Source organism: Silene latifolia, chromosome 7, assembly GCF_048544455.1.
Source record: "Silene latifolia isolate original U9 population chromosome 7, ASM4854445v1, whole genome shotgun sequence".
Classification (NCBI taxonomy): Eukaryota; Viridiplantae; Streptophyta; class Magnoliopsida; order Caryophyllales; family Caryophyllaceae; genus Silene; species Silene latifolia.
Window position 1 is genome coordinate 10,512,749 of NC_133532.1, and position 23,169 is coordinate 10,535,917.

General features: G+C 37.3%; 5 protein-coding genes across 5 annotated transcripts; 1 reads left to right on the forward strand and 4 right to left on the reverse strand.

Moving 5' to 3' along the window:
- Positions 1-114: 114 nt before the first annotated feature.
- LOC141591682 (glyoxylate/succinic semialdehyde reductase 2, chloroplastic) lies at positions 115-4,307 on the reverse strand. Its single transcript, XM_074412100.1, has 12 exons — positions 3,977-4,307; positions 3,306-3,384; positions 2,882-2,947; positions 1,876-1,951; positions 1,732-1,787; positions 1,424-1,508; positions 1,269-1,329; positions 1,027-1,079; positions 877-947; positions 712-784; positions 517-621; positions 115-409 (listed from the first exon to the last, which is right to left on the reverse strand). The coding sequence occupies exons 1-12, from the start codon at positions 4,200-4,202 to the stop codon at positions 251-253; spliced, it is 1,110 nt and encodes a 369-aa protein (XP_074268201.1). The 5' UTR covers positions 4,203-4,307; the 3' UTR covers positions 115-250.
- A 399-nt stretch (positions 4,308-4,706) lies between these two features.
- On the reverse strand, positions 4,707-7,314 carry LOC141591684 (uncharacterized). The gene is made up of 2 exons (XM_074412102.1): positions 6,696-7,314; positions 4,707-5,501 (listed from the first exon to the last, which is right to left on the reverse strand). The coding sequence occupies exons 1-2, from the start codon at positions 7,195-7,197 to the stop codon at positions 4,999-5,001; spliced, it is 1,005 nt and encodes a 334-aa protein (XP_074268203.1). The 5' UTR covers positions 7,198-7,314; the 3' UTR covers positions 4,707-4,998.
- Positions 7,315-7,758: 444 nt separating this feature from the next.
- On the reverse strand, positions 7,759-10,696 carry LOC141591683 (protein IQ-DOMAIN 6-like). The gene is made up of 5 exons (XM_074412101.1): positions 10,533-10,696; positions 10,053-10,274; positions 9,214-9,435; positions 9,009-9,122; positions 7,759-8,841 (listed from the first exon to the last, which is right to left on the reverse strand). The coding sequence occupies exons 1-5, from the start codon at positions 10,596-10,598 to the stop codon at positions 8,239-8,241; spliced, it is 1,227 nt and encodes a 408-aa protein (XP_074268202.1). The 5' UTR covers positions 10,599-10,696; the 3' UTR covers positions 7,759-8,238.
- A 3,489-nt stretch (positions 10,697-14,185) lies between these two features.
- LOC141591686 (EPIDERMAL PATTERNING FACTOR-like protein 3) lies at positions 14,186-16,200 on the forward strand. The gene is made up of 3 exons (XM_074412104.1): positions 14,186-15,678; positions 15,803-15,852; positions 15,965-16,200. The coding sequence occupies exons 1-3, from the start codon at positions 15,579-15,581 to the stop codon at positions 16,166-16,168; spliced, it is 354 nt and encodes a 117-aa protein (XP_074268205.1). The 5' UTR covers positions 14,186-15,578; the 3' UTR covers positions 16,169-16,200.
- Positions 16,201-16,285: 85 nt separating this feature from the next.
- LOC141591685 (mitochondrial carrier protein CoAc1) lies at positions 16,286-20,635 on the reverse strand. The gene is made up of 6 exons (XM_074412103.1): positions 19,839-20,635; positions 18,370-18,455; positions 18,054-18,261; positions 17,744-17,876; positions 17,282-17,466; positions 16,286-16,753 (listed from the first exon to the last, which is right to left on the reverse strand). The coding sequence occupies exons 1-6, from the start codon at positions 20,028-20,030 to the stop codon at positions 16,532-16,534; spliced, it is 1,026 nt and encodes a 341-aa protein (XP_074268204.1). The 5' UTR covers positions 20,031-20,635; the 3' UTR covers positions 16,286-16,531.
- Between the last annotated feature and the right edge of the window lie 2,534 nt (positions 20,636-23,169).

Sequence of the window (23,169 nt, forward strand, 5' to 3'; positions counted from 1 at the left end):
CATATGGATCATTCGAGCAGGTTGAGGTCGAATCGTTTTCGGAATTTCGGATCAACAATTATCGAGTTACATGGGTCGGCCGTCAGTGATTATTGGGTCGGCTCGCTTCGGGACTGGATTCAATTATCGTATCAATTTGTAAAAAATGTAATTCTCCTGTAAATGTTGTCAGACCTCAGACCAGTAGTAGAATGCACACATAAAGTCCAATTTGAATGTAAAAATGACAAGGACACCAAAACAGTCACTCCTATTGAGTCGAGTTTGGCTTCAGAGCTTCAATGACAGCTGAAAAGTCATGGTCGCTCAGACCACGTGATTTGGCGATCTTATAAAGTTCATTGGCAGCCGCTGCTAAAGGTATCGGCTGAGACACAGATTCCGCTAATCCAAGAGCAAGCCTCAGATCCTACCATTATTCCAAAAAAATGTGTGAAATTCAGCAATTGATCACACTTCACAGGGTGAACTTGTGGCAGCTATTGAGCTATGAATCTAAGATTGTTGTTCACTGACCTTCTGTTGATGCTTCAAGGGGAACGCAGTGGGATAGACGGATTCCACCATTGACGGCCCCTTCATTTTATACATTGGTGCACTAATTGCACCCTGTGAGACTACCTGAAATGTAACACAGCCAAGGCTTTTTAATGTATGGCATCACTGGCATGGACTTGAAAATAATGGTCATTGCTGTTTTCACGGGTTTACCTCCACGAGAACTTTAGGATCCAGTCCTGCCTTTTCACTAAGCAGCAGTCCTTCGGCAAATGACGCCATCATACTGTAAAAGGCAGAAGAGAATTTTGAGAGGATGGCATTTGTTTCAATCTTCTGAACACGTCACAAACATGCGTAAGCAAATAATCGCATTACCTCCCCATGATCATGTTGACTACAAGTTTCATAGCTGCTCCATTACCAACATCTCCGAGATAAAATTTTGACTACGAAGATAGCACAAGTTCACTGAGAGCATATCAGATTGAACAAGGAGAAGATATATTTTTAAGAAGAAAGGGATACCTTTCCCATGATGTCTAAAAGGGGAGCAACCTTTTCATATAATGACTGATCACCTGTGTGAACTCACAACAGATTCAAAAGTGTACAGAAAGACTACCGTATATGACGAGGAAAGGGAGGGTAAATTGTACGGAATAGAGACAAGACATGAAGACAACATTAAGAAATGGAAAAACAAATGCTACAAACTAAATAGAGGCAGATAGTTTTCAGAAATCGGGTAAATTATGAGAATGACTTGCCTGCAGTTAGAAATATCAGCTGACCATCCTCTGCTGGCTTCTTGGAACCAGAAACAGGAGCCTATTGCAAAACGGAAATGCTTGAGATTGCAATTTGCACGCAAGTTAAGTTTGATAGTATGATAGAGGTAGAGGTAGAGAATCAATGTGAATACCTCTAAAAATAACGCCCCAGTAGCTTTGATACGCTCACTAATAAGTTTAGAAGTAGGGCCATCAACAGTTGAAACATCAACGTACCTTCACATATCAAAGCAATAACAAGGTTCGGAACATATTCAGCACACAAAGATATAAGGTCAAAGTGACTCTCGTCAGATATTAGGCAATGATGCATAAACTAGGATATTATACTCTCTCCGTTCCATTTTTTTCTTGCCATTTCAAAGTTCCCGCTATGGAGGTTAGTATCGAATTATCAAATTATCAATTGTGTTTGACATGGGGAGACGGAAAAACTCACCCTTTGCCTGGACCCATCCCATTCGCAGCTCCATGCTCTCCACACGCAACTTCCACCTAATCCAAAGGAGTCATGTATGATTGTCACCACTACAAAATACAAGGTTGAATTACAAGGAAGAGAACAGAAACAAAACATACGCACTGCACTATCAGGATCGGCCAACATGGCAATTGTCACATCACAGGATGCGGCAACTTCTTCTGGGGTAGGCTTATACCTGTACATGGAACAGAGTAATAACTAATACGTGAAGCGTACCGTACCGTATAGATAAAAAGAAACTCTTGAGAATAATTGAAATTGACAAGATTGAGGATAGCTGTCAATACACGAGTTCCAAAACTAGTAGTTATTCTGTATTTTGAATGAAAGCATTCAGCTGTAATTACTAACTCGTCTGTAACATACTTTTGAGTTTTGATGGAATATTTATGTGTAGGCCAACGAACCACCACAAACCTTTTAGCTCCACAGACGCTTTGACAAAACCCCGCAAAGAGAAACAAATAGAATGAAGAAAGACTATAATTAACTATAGCTGGTGCAGAATACATGTAGCTCATTTGAGCAGGAAAAGGAGGATTTGATCATGTGAAAACGTTCATGGTTCGTAATTTAGACTCATCCGTGACATTATATTATATAGAAAAAGGTGAGAAAAGTAATCGTTTTGAGACATCTTAAAATAATAAATCAACATTTCATAATTCACAAATCTCCAACCTTTGTCCATTGATAACAAAAATGCGCTCAAAGTTACCAGATGGTGAATTTTAGGACAAGGTTTCTTTTGCTTTATACGGGTACCATACAAAGAGACCTCTTCAATTTGGTGACTAGGTTTATTTTCAGCAAAATTACTCGAGAATAAATAAATTTCCAAAACAACAAATTTGGCAAAGTGTTACTCTTTGGAATTTTAGGAGCATGTTTGTGAATAAATTGCAAAACTTGGATCATTTTTGCGAATCATGAAAGCTGATTATTTTCTAAGAGAGTGACCCTTTCGGAAAGGATGATTAGTTCCATGCGGATCGACTGACTAAAGTAGGATTATTTTTGTAAATTTTTGTAATTCACTTTTCGGTAGAGCAACAATGCCGTGCCACTGAATTTTTGAGAAGCACATAAGTACACAATCACTTACTTAGCACCTAGGCTGATGAGAGAATCACATTTGCTCTTTGTCCTATTCCAGACGGTCACATCACACCTACAACATGCATGTTCATTCAGTAATATGAAACCGTTAATACTTAAAACCGCATACCTATGTGGCTAAACCATACATTTCCTAATATGTCAGCAAAAATGTGATGCATTTCTTTGGATGCAAGAATTCTATTAGAAAAAAGAATAAAATTCCCAACCGCAAGCTGGGACTGAAAGGGGAAAAAAACTATGCAATCGAGGATTATGCTAGGTCATTGGAAAATTTGCTTCAGAAAGGAGAGTCTCAAAGTCCAAATTACAGAATACAAATCATAATGCTCCTACTATACTACCTCTAACATTCTCAATTTCTCATAGCCAGATACGATAGTACGATACACTAATCTTACAGTTCTCACCCAGCATTTATAAGATTCAAGGCCATGGGAGAACCCATAATTCCGATACCAAGAAATCCAACACGTCCTGAAAATTCATCTGCAACAGCACAAGGTCAAGGATTCATAAGTTGGTGACAGACTGAAAGTAACTACATAACAGAAGGAACTACTCAGCACTACCAACTTCGGCCATTCCGAAAATACAATTGACTTTATTAGGCACTATCCTAGAAAAAAAAAATGTATAATTGACTACTCCCATCAGTATAATTCCACAGTTTATTTTCTAATATTGGCTACTCGGGTCTTGATTAAACCCTTTTCTACATACTAATATACTATAACCAGTACATCCGACCCTCCTTACCCCGCAATTTACAGGAAACATTGAGGCACTGGGGTAATGTCAACATGCATTATCTGTAATAAGTTGATTAAGATTTGGCAACAGCATAACCACACAATTATTCCCTCCAAATTCTAGCTTAGGCAAACAGAATTTTGCATCAAGTTAAATCAATCACCTATACCAACACAACATTTGATGCATTTCTAAAACTAAATTTCCCAAAATTAATCATTCAAATAAGTAACAAAAGAACACATTTTCCCCCCTAAGATTCTTACTTGCAACAAAATGAAGTTGACAATACTCAAAATTAAGAGAAACCCAACAAAAAAGTTATTACCTTTAGCAGAAGCAGTGACAGTTTGAGAAGAAAACTGCCTGAAAGAGGGAGAAAGAAGGGATTTTGAGAAGAAGAGTGAAGTGGGTTTAGCCCTAAAGTTCAAAGGAACCTTGCTATAAAATGATGAGTTTAAGTTTAATGCCATAGAAGTTGGTGTTTTTGAAGAGATTAAGTTAGTTGTTTTGGGAATTAAGGAACTATGATAATGGAGTTTGAGAAGAGTCATCTGAAATTAGTAGTTGAAGTTAGATTTGCAGAACAACAGGTTTGATGTCTGGAGTATCAAGGTTGATTTGTGAATGTAGCAAGTCTTGAACTGATCAGTGGATAGGACTCAAAAAATGAATTGTCCCTTTTTATTCCGTTTGTGTCGCTTAAGACCGTCTCACTTTAAACCTCTCACAGTCTCACAAAGTGAATTGGTCTTGCCTATACATTTCGTTTGAAATTTACATTACGTCATTTAGGTCGGGTCGGGTCGGGTCGGGTCATCCTCATTATAGGTACATCCGAGCAATTAGTCGTTTAGGTCAGGTCAGTATAGGTACATTTCGGTTCTAATTACATTACGTCGGTTCAAGTCGTGATTAATACACTTCTGCTTCAGGTCATTTTGGGCCAATTCGATTTTTTCGTATTATTCATATTCGGTTTTGCTTCAGGATTTTTTTTATATGGGTCAGGTTATTTTTCCAGGATTTATGGGTGATATTTTGAACATCATTCGTAATTGGCCCGAAAGATACGGAGTATTAAGATTTCACACGCGAAAATAATACTAAAAGTCTAAAAGCCTTTTTAGCATTACATATGCGTCATCCTACAACATTCATTTTTTTTATACGGTAAGGAAACTAGGTTAATCGAAATAAACCCATTAACATACATTGATTACATAACTACATAACACAGATCAGTACTCCGTATTACAGTATATGCCGCCTAGAGCCCTAGACTATTTACGCATGAAAGGCCATGCTATGAGTCCAAACTACATTGTCATTATCCGCGGCTCCATGCCATCATTCCTCCATTTCATCTGCATCTTCATCCTCGACAAATTCTTCCTCCTCGTCATCGTCTATGTCATTTTCATCATCTTCTTCTTCTACATCGTCCACAACGAATCCTCCCAAGGTCTCATCCTCCTCGTCCTCATCCACATCTTCTTCCTCGTCTTCTTTCTTGGAACTTGACCTGGAAGGAATGTTCTTGTTTGTTCTCTTGTTGTCGGATTTGCGAGAGTCTCTGGATCGAGTATGATACTTTGTTCCCCCAACCTTGGGGGCCTTCGTGGTTAACACCTCGCTGTCACTGTCAGCACTCCATTCCTCATCCACATCATCATGTCCACTAGTTTTCTTCCGCTTTCTCAATCCCCCCTTCTTTCTTCTCGTCTCTCCTGATCCCTCGTCATCACTTCCTCTTATAGGATCGTCAAGAAACCAATCCCAGTTCTTGATCTCACGGATCATGCTCTTCGGATACTGATCAAACTCGTGCCCAATCACAAGGAAACCAAACTCTGAATTTCAAAAAAAAAAAAAAACAGATAATCAATTTTAGGTATAAGCATGACATGATATGCAAAAAACTAGCATGGTAAACATACAAATTGATATCATGGAATATTGGACAAACAGAAATAGTATAAAACCGCCTTACACTAAGAACCGTATGCTTTTGTTATAGTATTAACTTTTAGACTTGTTGTAAGACGGTTTTACACAAAACTTAGAAGAAACAAATGACTAACGAAATGAGCCGCTGATGTTTGGGTAAATATCAATTTTCCCTCCTTTACACTATCATCTCTTCCAAAACTAGCTCGTATAAAGCAGCTAGAAAACGACATTTCTCATTCTGTATCCACAAAACATCCTCAATTCGCGACAACTCAATGTCGTTAGAACTTGGAAGCATTGCCAATGTCACATTCAAAAGAGCATAGAAATGCAACAGAAATGTTGAGACTCTAAATGCAACAGAAATTAACTAATTTGGTAACAGTTTGCAGCTTTGCAACATACACTTTTAATTAGATTTTAACCTTGATTATACGATTAAATTATACTACAGCAAAACTTATAACCCTGAAATATTCAACAAATTCTCAAAACAACAAGACAACAATAAAAAATGAAGACTCAATTGCACTACACATTTTCAACCAGAACACTGAGAAGCTTCTAGATAATGAACTATCTCCCCTCCTTTCCATTTTCATCTCTCGGTTATTCAGGTCGTCGAAAGCAGCTACCAAAGCAAGTTTATCATTTCTGTGTCCATAACATCCTCATTCAAGACAAGCAGACAACCAGTGACAATGCAATGACTGCCAATGTCAACATTCAAAAGAACATTAAAATACAACAGAAATTAACCAATTTGGTAACAGCTTACAGCTTTCCAACATACAGTTTCAACAATAACTTCAGCATTCAGCAGGGACTAAATTTAACATTCGCAATCTGATACAACAACATTACCCCAGTGACTCAATGACACTGACAAATTGCGGGGAAAGGAGTAAAGGGGGTCGTATGTACATAGTTTTACCCTTGTGCTAGCAGTACAAAGAGACGGTTTCCGAATGACCTAAGAACAACAATCACACACTCAATTGCACATTTGCACTACACATTAACAAGAAAACAGGAAACAGCAAATGATCTAACTCAAAAAAATCAAACTTTCTACATAAGTAAATTACACAAACCTTGAACTGGATCAACATCAGAAACATCAACAAAATCCAACCCAAATTCACCAACATCATCTCCCCCAAAATTACCCTCCAAACTTTCACTCAATTCACCACCAAATCCGCCTCCAAGATCCAAACTTTCTTCTTCAATTTCACCCAAAACACCATCTTTTACCTCATTTACCTCCTTTAAGGAAAACCAAACAGGATTTTTACCAGAAACACAAAACAAATCATCAATACCCAATTCACCCTTTTGAAATTTCTTCAAAGTTTCAAACTTTTTACCACAATCTTTACTGTAAACCCAAACTGGGTTCTTTCCAATCACTTGAAATAAAACCCTAGAGTTTGTTTGATTATTGGGTGAATTTGGGGATGAACTTAGGTCAAATGATATGTGATTGCGTGAGACAGTTGAATCTTTGGTGTTGGACAAATTTTGTCTTCCAAAAATGGTGGTTGTGTTGGGTTTTAGTTGGGTTATTGACCCATCTGTGCCATGAATTTCCATGGTTTTTTAACTGTTTTTTTGGGACTTTATTTTTCAAGTGAGAGACTGTGTTCTTGTCTTTGGAGGGAAATTGTGTATTTTATTTGTTTTTCTTTGGTCTGCAGAAATGACATGCTTGCCACCTCTGTGTAACATTGGGTTTGTGCTGTGGTTTACGGAATTATCGACCCGTCTCAATTACTTGTTTATCTTTAATGAAAATACTCCATAGAAAAATAAAAAAAGCGAATTTCTTTTTTCGTTGTTGAGATGAAGGGAGTATGATTTACGAAGAAAAGTGTCAAATCACTTCTGCTAATTCTAATTCACCGTTTTTTTTCCCCCAAAATATACAAGGGCGATTTTAAAAGTCACTTTAACATCGAGGCTAGAAGGACGACTAATGAGTGATCGCTTGAAGGATCTCGCGGCTAATATTGGTTGTTGGGTCCGAAGACTTAAAATGGGACCGATTCATAGAGTGATTACTCAAGAGTCAAGATGTAAACTGCAGATCTTACTGGCAATCAAGATGTGAGTCGATTTTGAGAGGTATTCCAATGTCTATCAAACAAAATAATATATTCAATCAGCTCAATAGTTATATAACTTTGAACGGCAAGTCTCTCTTGTGACGGACATTATCCGTCACAAGCTTGAAAATCAAACTAAAGGTCACACTTGGATACTTGATACAAACTGAGTATATGACTAAAACAGTAAATGTTGATTCTGTAATGAAGTTATCTTGTCACACCCTATATATATATATATTGTTTTGTAAATCAAGCTTTTTCTTAATTTTGACGGATTTTGAACCTAGGTCATGGAGTATATCTCTCAATGACTTCACACCAGAGACCTATCTAAAATTACTGTATTTTTCACAAACTCATGTTCTTCACCGCGAATTCTTCCTTTGCAGGATGTCGTATAGTACTCGTATCTAGTCATCGGTAGCAGCATTTTGGGTATTGTAAAGACCAGACCAACAAGGTGTTGAACTCTTCAAACAACAGGGCAGAAGAGCAAAAAAAAGGATTCTTCCAATAACCAAAAGCTTCATCGATACTTCCAATCGAATCTGTCCACTTGAAAGGGTGGATAAAGATCCTCACAGATTGGTGCAGAACAAGGGACTGATACTGAATCAATGCTGCTTCTAGCGTCTCCACTGAACCGGGTTTTAGCCAAAGAGAACTGAAGATTCTGAATTTCCTGAAGTGGACGCCTTTTCGAACCATGCAATGAGAACCTGTTACTGAGTTGCTTAGCCTGGTTGGATGCTGTAACACTCATGTATCTCGGTTTACTAGTACTGCCTTCTTCTGTCTTATCTGAGTTGCTAGAAGCCGGAGTCTTAGACGCGGATACAGATGAGGTAGATGTTGAGGCCTCTTCAATCAGAAGCCTCGAGTTTGGCTCAAATTTATGGTTGTTTCTTCCTGTGATGGATTTATTCTGCATTGAGGATATCTTCGACATAGGTGACGAAAATGGAAGTTCATTGCGAACATCCTCCATTAATTTGCTTTCCCATGGTTTACTCGCCACCCAACGGTCTAACCAACTCCAACCGAAGGAATTCTTGTCAAATTTAGGAAGCTGAGTTGCAGTAGATGTCTTTTTCTTCGATGGGGTTAAGCCGGGGCTCCCTCTAACTTGCTGAAACAATGAAATTTATAAAGCGATCACATCTAAAACAATTACTCTTGAAATACCGAATGTGACAGCTTAAAATTTACCACAGAGTACTACTTACTACAGAATGCATACACCTATAAACAGAAAACCAGAATAAAATCGCTAAATTATGTGTCGTCGTGCTGTACCTGTTGTGAGACAGCATATGAAATTGCCCTTTCTCTTTTGATGGCAGCTTCATGCCTCGACTGAAGCTTCGTCCTTACTTCCTCTGCACTTCCCCTTATATTACACCATCCCTCCTGCAGACCGATACAGTTGCAGTAGATTGTTAGACCAGCAACAGCATTGTGAAATTCACGCGGTAAAAATGAAATGGCAGTCAGTAAGTACCTCTGCTTGCTTAACAGGATCATTTCGGAAAAGATTCTCAAGAGATTTTGTAGACTGTCCTTCCAATGAAATTCTCAAACGGTGTGCTTTGACAGTCGCTTGAGCTCGAACAAGAGCTTGCATACATCTGAGTGTCACTGCAGCTTGCTTTCTTACTAAACGGCCTCGTACTATTGCCTGCAACCTAACCAAGGCTTTTAATGCTCTCAGAGCGCGCTTAGCCTGCAATAATCAGAATTAAATTGTACCTTCAGAATTCATTTAGAACAGAAATTAGCTCGGCTTATGTTTTATCGCGCTATCTTTTGTGTTTGGATTATCTAGTTAAGTTCGGAATTGAGCCGGGTAGGAATGCAAGTTGGGCAAAACTGTTACTCCTGTGTTAAGACTAATAATGCATTCACAGGAAATTAAACTCGAGACCTCTGACTAAATTCACTTAATTATTCACTAAACTCGGTAATTGGTCAACCATCAGTAATCTTTAATACCATAATTCAGAATTCAGATGGTTTTCACTACCCCCAAACCGCTAAAAAGTATCAAAATCTTTACCAATCACGGAACTGCACACAACACATTTTAAAACAATTGAATAGACACTACAAGAATACAAGTTTCAGGCGACTAAACATGTCGACTGAAAAATCAGTCTCCAATTTTTTTGACTGAATTCCGCGACTATTTCCAACAATCGCTTTTTTAAGTCGCCCGATTACAGAAATCTTGTAGTGAGACAAGACGATTTGGGGTCGACTAACATAAGTTACGATAAAAATACCAATCAAACATACTAAAAACCGAAGAAAATAATTTCAATAGAACAAAATAATACACACCAAAAACCCACGAAACGCGGTTTGTATACGAATGACAGCCCATTCTTGACGAACAACCAAGAAATCCTTAGAAGGAACACGTAAAACCGCAGCCATGGCAGCAGTAAATCCATCATCAACACCCGCCGTCGATTGATTATGTTTCAACGGCTCTGATTTTCTATTCACTGATGTACTCCTCCATAGTCTCCATCTTTTCTTACTCTTCCCTCCTACTTTCTCCTACACGCATTAATCCAACCATTAAAAAACATTAACAATAACAATAATCTTCACAATTTCGGTTTTTCTAACCTGTACCCTTAGGCCACAAACTAAAATTTTGTGAATTATTAACGGTTTTTCTAACGTGTGCACTAAGACACCAGACCAGACAACATAATTATACTTCCTATTTTGTCATACTTCCTATCTTTAGGGAACATGTTAGAAAAACCATTAATTTAAAAGAAATAAAACACAATAAAACAAGAAGCTTACAAGATCATTAGGGTTTGGTTTTCTAGGAGAAATAAGAGATTTAAGCCAATTTCCAGGAGAACCCATTTGAGAAAACAAGAAGAATAAAAATGGGTTAATTTCAGAATTTAAAGAGAGGTTTTATTTATTTATGGTGGAAATTTGAATTTGAGTTTAAAAAGGGTTGGGTGTAATTAAGTAGTGTAATTAGTGAAGGTTTAAAATTTGAAAATTTGAAAGAGTAAAAAGGGGAGAAGAAAGGGAGTGATGTTGGTAACGGTAAAGAAATGAATATGTAGGGGCTCGAAAGCGTGGAAGTGTATTGATGAAGTGGAGTTGCTTTTTACTTGGACAAGGTTCCTTATTTGGGTTTTGTTGTGTGTCACTAATTTATAAATTTGTTTAGTTGGGGTATTAACATTTAATTATCTCTAAGCGGCGCTTTAAAGCCGGGAATAAGTAGTTGTTGTTTTATAGGGCTATTTAACAAACTATTTGAGACCAATGGATACACGTCATCGGCTTTATTTTTTTTTTCCGAATTTTATGTAAAGCCGCTAACTTTGGTTTTACCTTGTTTTTTACAAAGGAGAAGCCGCCAATTAAGTCAGCAAGTTTATCCCTTATCAAATTGGCAATGCTCTTGTGTCCTCCTATAAGCTGGCATATTATTGCATATTTGCATGTACTCCTAAAAGGCAAAAGCCGCTTGGAACCCAAGCGGTTTCGGCAATTTTTAATACTTCCTTCATTCAACTCCATTCTACCATATTTTCTTTTTCATCCATTCAACTCCACTCTACCACTTTCCATAAAAAGCAAGTAAAATGACCATTTTATCCTCATGCCAAACAATTATTTACACAAAATGCCACTAGTTGACCCACATAATTACCCACTTTATGGACAAATTAATCATTCATCTCATTTCTCATTGTACTTTTATTACTACTTTATTATTTTCTTAACATTTGTGCAAATTGTACTATGGTAGAGTGGAGTTGAATGGAGGAAGTATTAAAAAAAAAACGCAAGGATGACAGGAAACAAGGTAAAGCCGTTAGGCGTTAGTTTAAGTGGCGGCTTTACATAAAAAAAAAAATGATGATAATGTGGACTCATTTGTCCCAAATTGTTTGAAAACAACCCCAAAAATTCAATTAATTTGTCAAATAACTTTATTTAGCCAAAAAAAAATCTCATTTGAAACATGTGGCTCTTTACCTGAAAGCTGGAAAAAAATAGAGGCTTTATCTGAAAATTGAAAAAAAACAAAAATTATTAAAAATGATGACGTAAACCCATTTGGAACAAAAGTCACAAATGACCTCCAAAGCACGAAATAGTTTGTTAACAACAACTCTCTTATAAGATTGTCCTATAATATAGGAGTGTCACACAAGAAAAGACGCCCAAAAATAACATTTAATTTCATTTATATTTTATTTTTATTTTTACAACTCGACATTTTATGATGAAAACTATCACGGTTAAATATACAAGTTATCAAAAAAAAATCGATTATCAAAATAATTTTTTTATGTACAAATTTATTGAGTAATTCATTTGAGCTTTTGATTATTAGACCAGTCTTATGTGTAAATTGGTCTTACACAACAATTTGTGATTTTTTTTTTTTTTTTTTTGAGAAAAACAATTTGTGATTTATTAAATAGCCTCAAAACGATAAAAAATTCAATTGCGCCATTGCAAACTTTTGCTAGTCCTTCGACAATTTTATGAAAAGATATCTATTTGATCCATTTTAATATTAAAAATAAATATGTTCCGTTTTAAATGAGAATTTGTGATCCACCATGTGTCAGTCGGGTCGGGTCGGGTTATATCGAGTTCAAGTCATATCGGAGCACTCTACCCTGTCATTTCGGGTGAAATGATGTATTAGGGCGTGTCAGCTCATTATCAGGTTTAGTTATTTTATCACATAACTTCAATTTTTAACCATTAAAATTAGTTTTTTCGACCATTATTCGGATTAGTTACCTCATTATTAAGTCAAACTTATCAAACTAAAGACTAAATCACTTTCACTAAGATCAATATTAAACTTAATAATTGACGGGTCGTCAATCTAATCGGGTCAATACCGGGTCGGTTCATATGAATCATATTGGTCGGAACGACTTCGGCTTCTACTCACTTATTAACGGGCCGTGTAGGGTTACAGGTCAAGTCGAATCGATTTCGGTTTGCAATATTCTCAACATCTGTCGGGCCAGGTTTGCTCTGGTCAGTCAGTCGGGTCGGGTCAGGCAAGACCTAGATACAAGCTAGGTTGCACCAAAACGGACATGGACACTGACACGACACGGACACGGACACGACATCCCATGAAATTTAGGACACGGAACACGTCATTTAATTTTAATAAAATATATATTCTATAGTTATATATGTGTGATTTTATTTTTGAAAAAGTATTGAATATTAAATTTAAATAAGTGAAAGTAAAACTTACGTTAATTATAACACATTCTCATTTCCAAAACCAAAAACCAACTTATAATCAATCTATTTCGACATCTCATTACTAGTCTAAAGAACATCATTTGTCTCCAATTCAACTTATTTCCCTACCAAATTCAACCATATAACAATTCTCGTCATTTACCTTAAATTCAACTTGAATTCGTTTGGAGGTGTGTCCAAATATCATAGAAACGACTCAAAATACCATGGACATGTGTCGGACACGTGCCCAAATAAAATATGAAAGTTAGACACGGCTTTACAAGTGTCCGACATGTTTTGACGTGTGTCCAGCGAGTGTCGTGTCCGACACGGGAACGCCGATTAGGAGGAGTGTCCGTGCTACCTAGGATACAAGTAGTATACAACATAAATGACATTCTAAATAAAATCATTTGAGAATGATCCAAGTTTGAAACTTCTACATTGTAGATGTGTCCAATCCACGGTCGAAAAATTGGCGTTACTGTAGATGACAGATGCACATAGAAGTATAGAACATGGACAAATCAGATCTGAAATGAGGATAGTAGAAGTACTTGACAATCAAGCAAGTCTTGTTATAGCAGTACGGCCCTAGTAGAATACTCTGTATATATTGTGGATCATCAATTGTTTTGTCATCTCATTTTCATTCAGACTTGCCACCCTTCAATGCTCTGTGTCATCTGTATAACTCTCTCAAGTCTCTTCTCTATTTCCAGCAGTGATTAATCAACATCACTCCAATCTTTCACTCATCCCTACACCCTAAATTCCTCATCTTCTTTGACTTTTGACTCACTTTAATTCTACACAAATTCTTATTTAAGACGGTATTATTCGTGTTAAGTTTAAGACGGGTCAAGTATCATACCACTTGTGTATACAAGCCAAAATATATTGTTTTTCCATATGTATTATTATATACACTAGTGGTATGTACTTGATCCGTGCCATTTTAACACGCGTAATCAAACCCGAGTATTTGAAACACAAAGAGGCTCAATGTGAGTTACTACTAGTCAACAAGGGTTGGTCTTTACAATTGTTAGGGGGCGGGGCAAAAATGACTTTTCCGATAAACAAAAACTTACTCGATATAAAAGTACAAATAAGTGAATAACCTATTAAAACGGCCAAAAGAAAAAGAAAAAAAAAGTAATTATTAATGCAATAAACATAATGTAACATGTACAGCCAATTCAATTCAAAACTAAAAATGACAAAATCAGTAGAATGTAGCATGTCCTAGAGCTTAAGACAGTAATAGTCAACAAGAACATTTAACAATAGAAGTACAGCCTTCGCAGTAATTATTGTGTAAGACTGTCTCCAGCCTATTTTACATATAAAGATAATCATTTATTCATAGTAATAAATGAGTGTTCAACCAATAAAAGAACCGTCTCACATTACAACGACTGTAACCTTTGAAATAGTATAACAATAATATAACTAACTCATTAAAAACAGCTTTGAAGAAGCACCTGCTAACTAAAATCAGTGATCCAATAAATTCAACTTCAATAAATAAGCATGAAGATTGAAGAGAGTTCTGCCAATAGAAGATCTTTAATTCCCATTTCTAGGAATAAAAAATAATAGAATTAATGGAAAAAAACAACCTGAACAAAGGTTCCCTGCCCTATTTGTGCTACTCTATAACTTTCCTTCTTCAAACAAGCCAGAGATTTTGTCAGTCTGAAGAATGCTCAATGCTCATCACTATCTTCTGTTTTCTTTCACTCTATCTTAGTACAGTACTATCTTCAATAAACTGGTAGGAAGAAGGTTGCTTGCACTTTAATATAATGTGCTGTACTTCTTTAACTTACAAATGATTTTTGGATCTCCGGGACGGATTTTTACACCCCGTCCAGCGAGAATACGGTCCCGGCACTACTTTTGCATAACAACGAAAAAAAACTTGTAGAAAGCCATATCGGATTCCGCTATTCTTAAAAAAAAATTAAGAATGGAAACACAAATACGCAAATAAACCGTTGCATGGCGTAAAACGACTTTATAATAGCTTACGCGCCGTATTTAATGATGATATTAAATGAGGTGCATAAGCTATTATGGAGCGTTTGTAGTTTGTACAGGACTACAACGTTTGTACGGGAAACCAACTGCAACAGAAAAACGGAAGTAAAATCCCTTGTTTAAGATTGTCTTACAGTGGGGAGACGGTCCTTTTATTCTATAAACATCCACTTATATTGATAGTAAATAAAATAACCGTCTCAGACTGTAAGACGGTCTTATTCGATAATTTGTGATCAAGCAAATTTCTTCCTCTCTCTTCACCCAATGCAAGAAAGGAAAGGTAGAGCAGTAGCACAGAGGAAGAGCATTAACCAAGAAACTTAGAAAGACCTCTCTTGGCTTCTTTGGGAAGAGGGAACTTTTCTTGGTCAGCATTCTGACTTCTTTTATTTATATTTATATATATATTGAATATTGATCAAGATTTTACATCTGGGCTTCTCTAACTCCAAGTGTTTTGGAATTCTATCATTTCTATCTTTCCCTCTCTAAAAATATAAACATTTCTCTCTAATCATAATTTTCATCATTTGATTTCCTGAAAAAATGATGATAAAGTTCCTCTCTTGTTTAGCATTACTTCTGCATGTAATGGCCTGGTTTCCTGCAGCTAGTAGACATTTACCTCCTACTTCTCTGCAACCAGGTATGTCTTAACCAGCAACTATTAACGAAACCCGTTATACCCGTTATTGAAGCATGACACGGGTTTGAAACCCGTCAGCATCAAAATTCATTCGTTATACTAAAACTTCATTTATTTTGTTCAGGTACTGTAGTCAGTCCTGAGAATGTAGAAGCTTCATACAGTTCAAAACAGGTATTGCCTCTTATCCTTCTATCTGACTCCTACAATCTTCGAATCTCTTTAGACCTGGTAACTTCTACAAAATTGCGAAAAATTTGAAATTGAAAATTGTATTGACTGGCAGGTTTCGGAACCAGGAAGCTACAAAGGAATGCACATGAACCAACTTGGGTCAAGACCACCAACTTGTGAGGGCAAGTGTGATGGTTGTAACCCGTGTATAGCTATCAAAGTTCCTACAATCACAAGCCATGTAGGGATCCAATTTGCAAACTATGAGCCTGAGAGTTGGAAATGCAAATGTGGGCCCTCGGTCTACACCCCGTAAATTTAAAGAGTTTTTGAAAGTCTATTAGAGATTTAGGCATATACTCCGTATATGTCAAGTTTAAGAAATGTTGTAGGGTTTGAGCAATGTAGTAGTAATAGTATGCAATCAGATATTCAATTGAGACCGGAATCAAATCAATGTAAGAATTATATATACTATATTAATCAATCGTCTTTTCTAATTTAATGAATTTCGAGTATTCTTTGAGCCATGGGTTACATGGACCAAGATAAAGAATCATGTGAGCCTTTTGTTTGAAATCTACTGAAGTATGTCATCGAATTATGGAATAAAAATAACTTACGACTGTTCGCGTCTTTACTTGTCCTCGTTGCAAAATGTTAATTTAGCTTCTGCACATCACCCTCCAGATATTGCTGGTCGCTTATGATGAGGCGTCAGATTTAACCAGGATTTCATTATGTCGTATGTTGTAAACCCGATTGCCACGGAAGGTACGACTTTGATATAGTTAATGCTAAGACCAGCAAATAGCTGTCTCCATCCTTGACTGTTGATAATTCCGGTAAGCCCTTCAATGGTATTCCTATACCTTATACCATTACCTTGTAGGTTCTCAACCTAGAAGAGAAACATTGACCAAAAATCAGCTCGTAATTAATGAGGCAATGAAATCAAATTGATTGGAAATCAAAGATCCTTTCTAGTATTAGCAACGGAATCGTAAATAAGCATCAAGAAGAATCTGGAGAGAAAAATGGATACAAAACTTTACGGGAGCGTCTGCAAACTCAACGAAAAGGTAATCAAGCTGAAAATACTTGTAAGTTACAGACACAGATTGTGCACAAGAGGACGATAAATTTGAGAATTCGGGTCAATTTCCTGTCCTCTAGTGAGTAGTGACTGACCAGTACATGTCCACCTACAAACTGTGGACACCATATAAAAGATTGATACACAAAAATTCTTTAGGGGAAGATCTAGAAAGATAAACGGAGTTTCAACAACTTGAAAACATAGAAACATACAAGCAACTTCTATGAATGCAGAATTGCAGATGTTTTGACGAAGTTCATAATACTGAGAGATCGTATTACAAGGGAAAGAAACAGGGAAGGACAACGACCAAGTGAGTAGGAAATTTACCTGCATTTGTCGCCGCACAACATCCAATGGGTAAGTGAAGGTTTGTCCGAACAAGCCAGCCAAAGCTCCACATGAAAGACGCAATATGATAGACTTCTGGTGCTCTTCGGGAACCTTTCGTTTGAGCTCCTCGTATATATAGAACTTCAGACCAGCATATGGTAGAATTCCTACTAGAGTTGGTCCTGTTAAATAATAAGCGCCATGTGAATCTCATATATAAGGAAGTATAACGATCACATGCCATGAACTCAGGTTTGGTAGAAACTCTTGAAATCAGAAGTAATAGTTAATTCACTTAATTGTTTAATTAACCAGAAATCAACTTCAATTACAAAATGACACGACAAAATTAATACTATAGTCTACTGTAATATCTTAGCCTGGTAGAAAAACTAGTAACAGCACACTTATTACTTGGTCAAACAATCACTTGCTTTATTTATCTTTAAGAATACGTACCTACACCACGGTAAAGGCCGCGTGCACCACCTTCATTGTACACCTTCCTAAACACATCTCGTATTCCAATATATGAGGCTGAGGAGCGACTGAAGCCCGTACTAGTGCCAAAATTTGAACGACTGTCAACTACCTATGGAAATCATTGAAATAAGCATCAAATTCCAACTATAAACACTAAATTTGAAGCATCACTTAATGAAATCCACGAGTTCCTGTCGAGGACGCACTGAGATTTGTATGTAATGTCAAAGCTGAGCGAATCAAATGTAATGAACTCCATTTAAAATTGTAAATGTGGATAACATACCTGATATGCAAGCTTTGTTCTGGCCAAGTCCAAAGGATAAGTGCACAAAACTGCAGTTCCACCAGCTGCTGAGCCCGCTAAAAGATCTACAATAGATCCTGTCCCCAATGAAGGACAATTATCATACAACCAGTACCGATACCTCTCATATGCCATAAAATGCAAAGCTGCATAAGGAATTATCCTTATGACACTGGCACCATTGCCTCTGCAAAAACAAAAATAATTAAAAACTGAAATGCAGCCTTGGATTCAGAAACAAATCAAAAAGAGAAAGCAATACTTCTAAACAACAAAGGATCAAACAAACACTCACTTGTATAGTCCTTGAATGCCTTCATTCTTAAGCACCTTCTTTAATGACCTGTAGACCCCAATAGATTGAAATCCATCTGGCCGAGTCTATAAATGTATTCAAAGAGACTGTAAGTATAAAACCCAAGTCCGATTCTTCAGAAACAAGATGTGCAAGAACACAAATGCACAACACATCAAAGCGACATAGTCTGGCCACAACTACTTTGCTAAAAATGACATAATAACACACTAAGCATCTAGTGCATGTAATTGCCAGGAGAGTAATTAAGTTTGTCAATAACCCAAAATGAAATATGTTATTGCAAAATGAAAATGTCATTATCATTCATTAGTATCTCGTACAAGTATCCGGCTTGTGCAGCATAAAAGGCTATTCCTTATAAGCTACGTAATAACGATTATTCCTCCAGCATGATCCCTAACAGTCACTCTTACCATTTTAATATACGGAAAAAAACGCAGACCTCATTTTCACACCACCAAAATTGAAAAAGATGTAACTTTCAAACACAACTATATTCATAACATTAAAAGAACACACAATTATTCACACCACAAACCGTTGGAGGAGGCAGCTAGTAGGTGCTACACTACCACAGTTTTTGCTCTAACACAAGGGTAAAGCTGCGTACATCCGACCCCCCTTACCCCGCAATTTGCAGGAGCCATTGAGGCACTGGGGTAATGTTGTTGTTGTTGTTGTATAGAATTTCCTATCTATATTAAGACCCCCTCCCCTCGAAACCACACTCATCAGTCATCACTACCTCAAACACAAACTCAACAAAAAAATGCACTGCAAACGTAATGCGCATATGTAAACAAAAACAGCCGATTGATATTACATGATCCTTAATGCGCATCCTCATCCACACTACCTTTTCATACACACTCAATTCGTGTTCACTTTCATAACAACACCATCAAGTATCTATCATTCAAATATCCAAACCAATTATCTATTATCTACCCCCTCTGTCCCGGTCATTTGTTGTCCTTTTCCATTTTGGAGTGTCTCAGTCAATTGTTGTCCTTTCTATTTTCGGATTGCATTTGATGAGAAAATTGGTCTTTCACACTCAATTTGCTCTACTTATCATCTTATAATTGGCCCCCTCACCTTTCCTTGGTCTTTGTGCAAAAAAGAAAGGACAACAATTGACCGAGACAAACGGAATATAATATTAATGCTATATCATTGGCAAACAGCTACATTACATCTACAACAAGGATAAAACTATGTACATTCGACCCATGCACCGCAATTTACCTACCTAAAGGCTAAAAGGCACTGGCTGAACTAGGGGAGCTAACATGGGCGCTCCCTACTCCCTAGGCATTCAAAATTTGATAGTTTTTGGTTAAACCATTCTTTTTTCTAGTTCGCCCCTAACTAAAAATCCTGGTTCCGCTACTGCTAAAAAATACGATTGACATTATTAAAACAAAATTAACAAAAAAATTAACCTGAAAAAGAATCTTGATTCTCTCAAGAGGAGCAACTGAGGATTTAGCGAAAGCTCCAGCAGCGCCACCGGCGATCAATTCACGTACATAAACCGGCAAACAATCGACAACAACCGTCGATTTATCGTCGACAATCAATCCACCTGCAACATTCGACGCAGACAACGTTGTTGGGCTTTCCGATGAGCCCATCTCACATAAATCTAAGCCCAACCCAGTTAGTAAAATCCAAAAGTAAAATCTGGGTTTTTATCCCAGATGGATTTACTGAATTGGGTAAATTTCTAATATCGATTAACTGCATCAATCTCAGGAAAATGTTAATTACTGAGGGATGAAACAGTAAAATCCAAAACGAAAATCTGGGTTTTTTACCCAGATGGATTTACTGAATTGGGTTAGTTTTTAATCTTGATTATTTGCATCAATTAAAGAGGATTTGTGTAATTTATAGATGTACAATGAAGGAAGAGGGTATTATTTTATTTTAATTATTTTAATATAAGGAAAGAAATTAGGGAAGTTAGGTCGTTAAATTAAGAAAGTTTGAATGGAAAATTATTAGGATGAAGAATAAATTGAATAATGTTGGGTGGGATTGATTGAAGGCCACGTTTGTTGTGATTGATTTGCTAACGAAATTCGTTAGATTCTTAGGAAAGTAGTTCTGTTTATTAATGCGCAATTACGTTGCGCGTAAGCGTAAGAATGCCTTTATATTGCGTTTAATTTCATGAGTTTTTGTTGGCGGTTTTCTGGATTTAAGTACTGTTTTGAGTTGACCTGAGTATATTCCTATGGCTATCTAACGTTGAAGTTGTCTCCAATTTAAAGTTGGAATCTTTTGTAGAATGATTCGGTGTTAATATTGCATAAAACGGATCATTAATAACAAAGTTATATGATTGAGAATCTCAGATTTTATATACATACTACACCTAATCAACTCAATTCGAGCTGGCAAATCGGGTCGGGCCTAGTTAGATGGCGAACTGGCCGACCCAACACAGCCTGGCCCGGCTGAACAGTGTGGCACAACACGGTGGGCTGGGTGGGGGGTCAGGCGTAAAATTTGAGAAAATGCATGCCTCGGCACTGCCCGGCCAGAGGCACAACTGGCCAAGCACGGTCCGACCCAAAATGACCGTTGTTGTGAGTCCAAGGCTTGAGCAAGGATGCATCAGCAGGCCCCAGACTTGAAGTTGTACACTGTAAGGCATGAAGCTCCTAGCTCGGAGTGAGTCCTTGAGCAAGCCCGACCCAAGGTTAAATGGATGGAAGGCGTCATAGGTCTTTTGGGGACAAAGACCATTTGTGTACTAGAACTGTTGATAAGGTGGACGATTATGAGGTTGGCTACCACGGATTTGGTGGGTCGTCCTTTCCAGGTTGGATGACATAGACCATTTGTGTTCTAGGACTTTTGAAGTGGCGGACCCGGTCCAAGGTAATTGGATGCAGAGTATGTTCGATATGCATGTGTAGCAAATTCTCAAGAAGGGTACATGGACATGCAGGCTCAGGAGCATGCAGGGGCACTCATTTGACCAAGCGGTGACATGTGCAAGACATGGCTCATGGTAGCATGGTGTGTCGGCTAAGAGGAGGTTATCAAGACTTGTGATGTTTCGTGTGTCTAAAAGTTGGGACTGTAGAGTGGGGGAGTTCTCCATGGATGTCAATGTCTGAGTCAAGATGATGGTCCTTGGTTTGAGGGGAGGATTGTTAGGGTGCAAACCCTTGTCGTTCTTTTGGGAAGGAGCCCAAACGTAAATCCGTGAGGGTTTAGACGGATAATATCGTACTATTATGGACAATAAACACCGGCGCAGTAAAGGCCACTGCTCGGTCCATGATAACCTCTGAGCAAGGTTTGTGACTCGGTTTAAGAGCGTTAAATAATCTTTCGATGTTGTCGGGTTTCGAACCCATGACATATGATTAGTATACGTACTCTATATTCTACAGTCTCTCCTCTTCTTAAAACTCAATAAATTACAGTGGACTTCTCCGTTCCGTTTGGTTGTATGCGTTTTATTTAAAATATATGATCGGGGTTTTCAGAAATGTATACAATTCAATGGAACGGAGGAAGAATGTGTATATGCCGTTTGTTTGTTTGTCAATATTCAATGCGATGTACTCCCTCTATCCCGCTCATTTGTTGTCTTATTCTATTTTTGGTGTCTCATTCAATTGTTGTCATTTCTATTTTAGTATTGTATTTGATGAGCAGTTTGATCATTCACACTTAATTTGGTCGACTTGTCATCTCATTATTGGCCCCCTCCTCTCTTTACTTGGTCTTTGTGCCAAAACCAAAAGACAGCAATTGACCGAGACGGAGGGAGTAATTTACTGTAGGACTCAACCCCATTAGTGAAAAACATTCTGCTGCTTGATTCCGAAGGGAAAAGGGTAGCTGTCAACACATGCGGCAAAATTGGGTTACGAGAAATCTGTTTTTTTTTTTTTTTTTTTTTCCAAAACTCAGAAGACCAATGCAAGGACAGAAGGTAGCTTGGCTCTAAATTAAGCTATGTCGCTTGATCAATGTATACCTCGTCCTGCATTTGTTTTGGGACCGTGACCCTGTGCAGTTTCCTGGTTTGCTCGGTTTTCTTACTTATGTACAGAATGTGAGTTTAGTCTATAAGACTGTCTGTGCCAGGTGATCAGGTAAGGTAATTTAGCCTATAATACATTTGTTCAAAATATTGTGCCTTGTCATGATTTGGCCGTTTGGGGGTATTGGGCGGGTCATTTTATCGTTCTGGTTTCTCTGGAGTTCTTGTTGGTACCGAGACATTTTACTTCTTTACTTCCCCTTGGAAGCACACACCTAATGTTTGTTCAGTCATCTTAGAATGCTGTCTGTGATTTTCTGTATTTAATTGGTTTTAACGAGGCTTCCGAATTCCTGTGATATCCCAACATCTATATGCGGCCAATTATGATATATAGATTTAAGAAAATTGCATGATTGCCCTCCTTCAACTTCTTTCATTTCTCAGATAAGTAATGTAGTGACACACCAATGTCGAAAAATCTTCATACATAGAAAATCTTTGTATGTACTGCTGAAAACATAAAAAGTTACATGACTGTGTTAATCGAAAGTGAGATAATAAATAAATAATTTGTATGTTGGTAACCAAATTTAGTTTGTGATCTTTATAATCAAAATATGAAACCGATCTACAACAAAGTTCTAATGCTTTTACTATTTGCAGCTGAGATAACTATGTTTGACAATCACAGTCATATATAAGTTTGTGCAAGACCTCTACTTCTTTGTCACCGGTGGAGACTATGAGAACGAACTTATTTT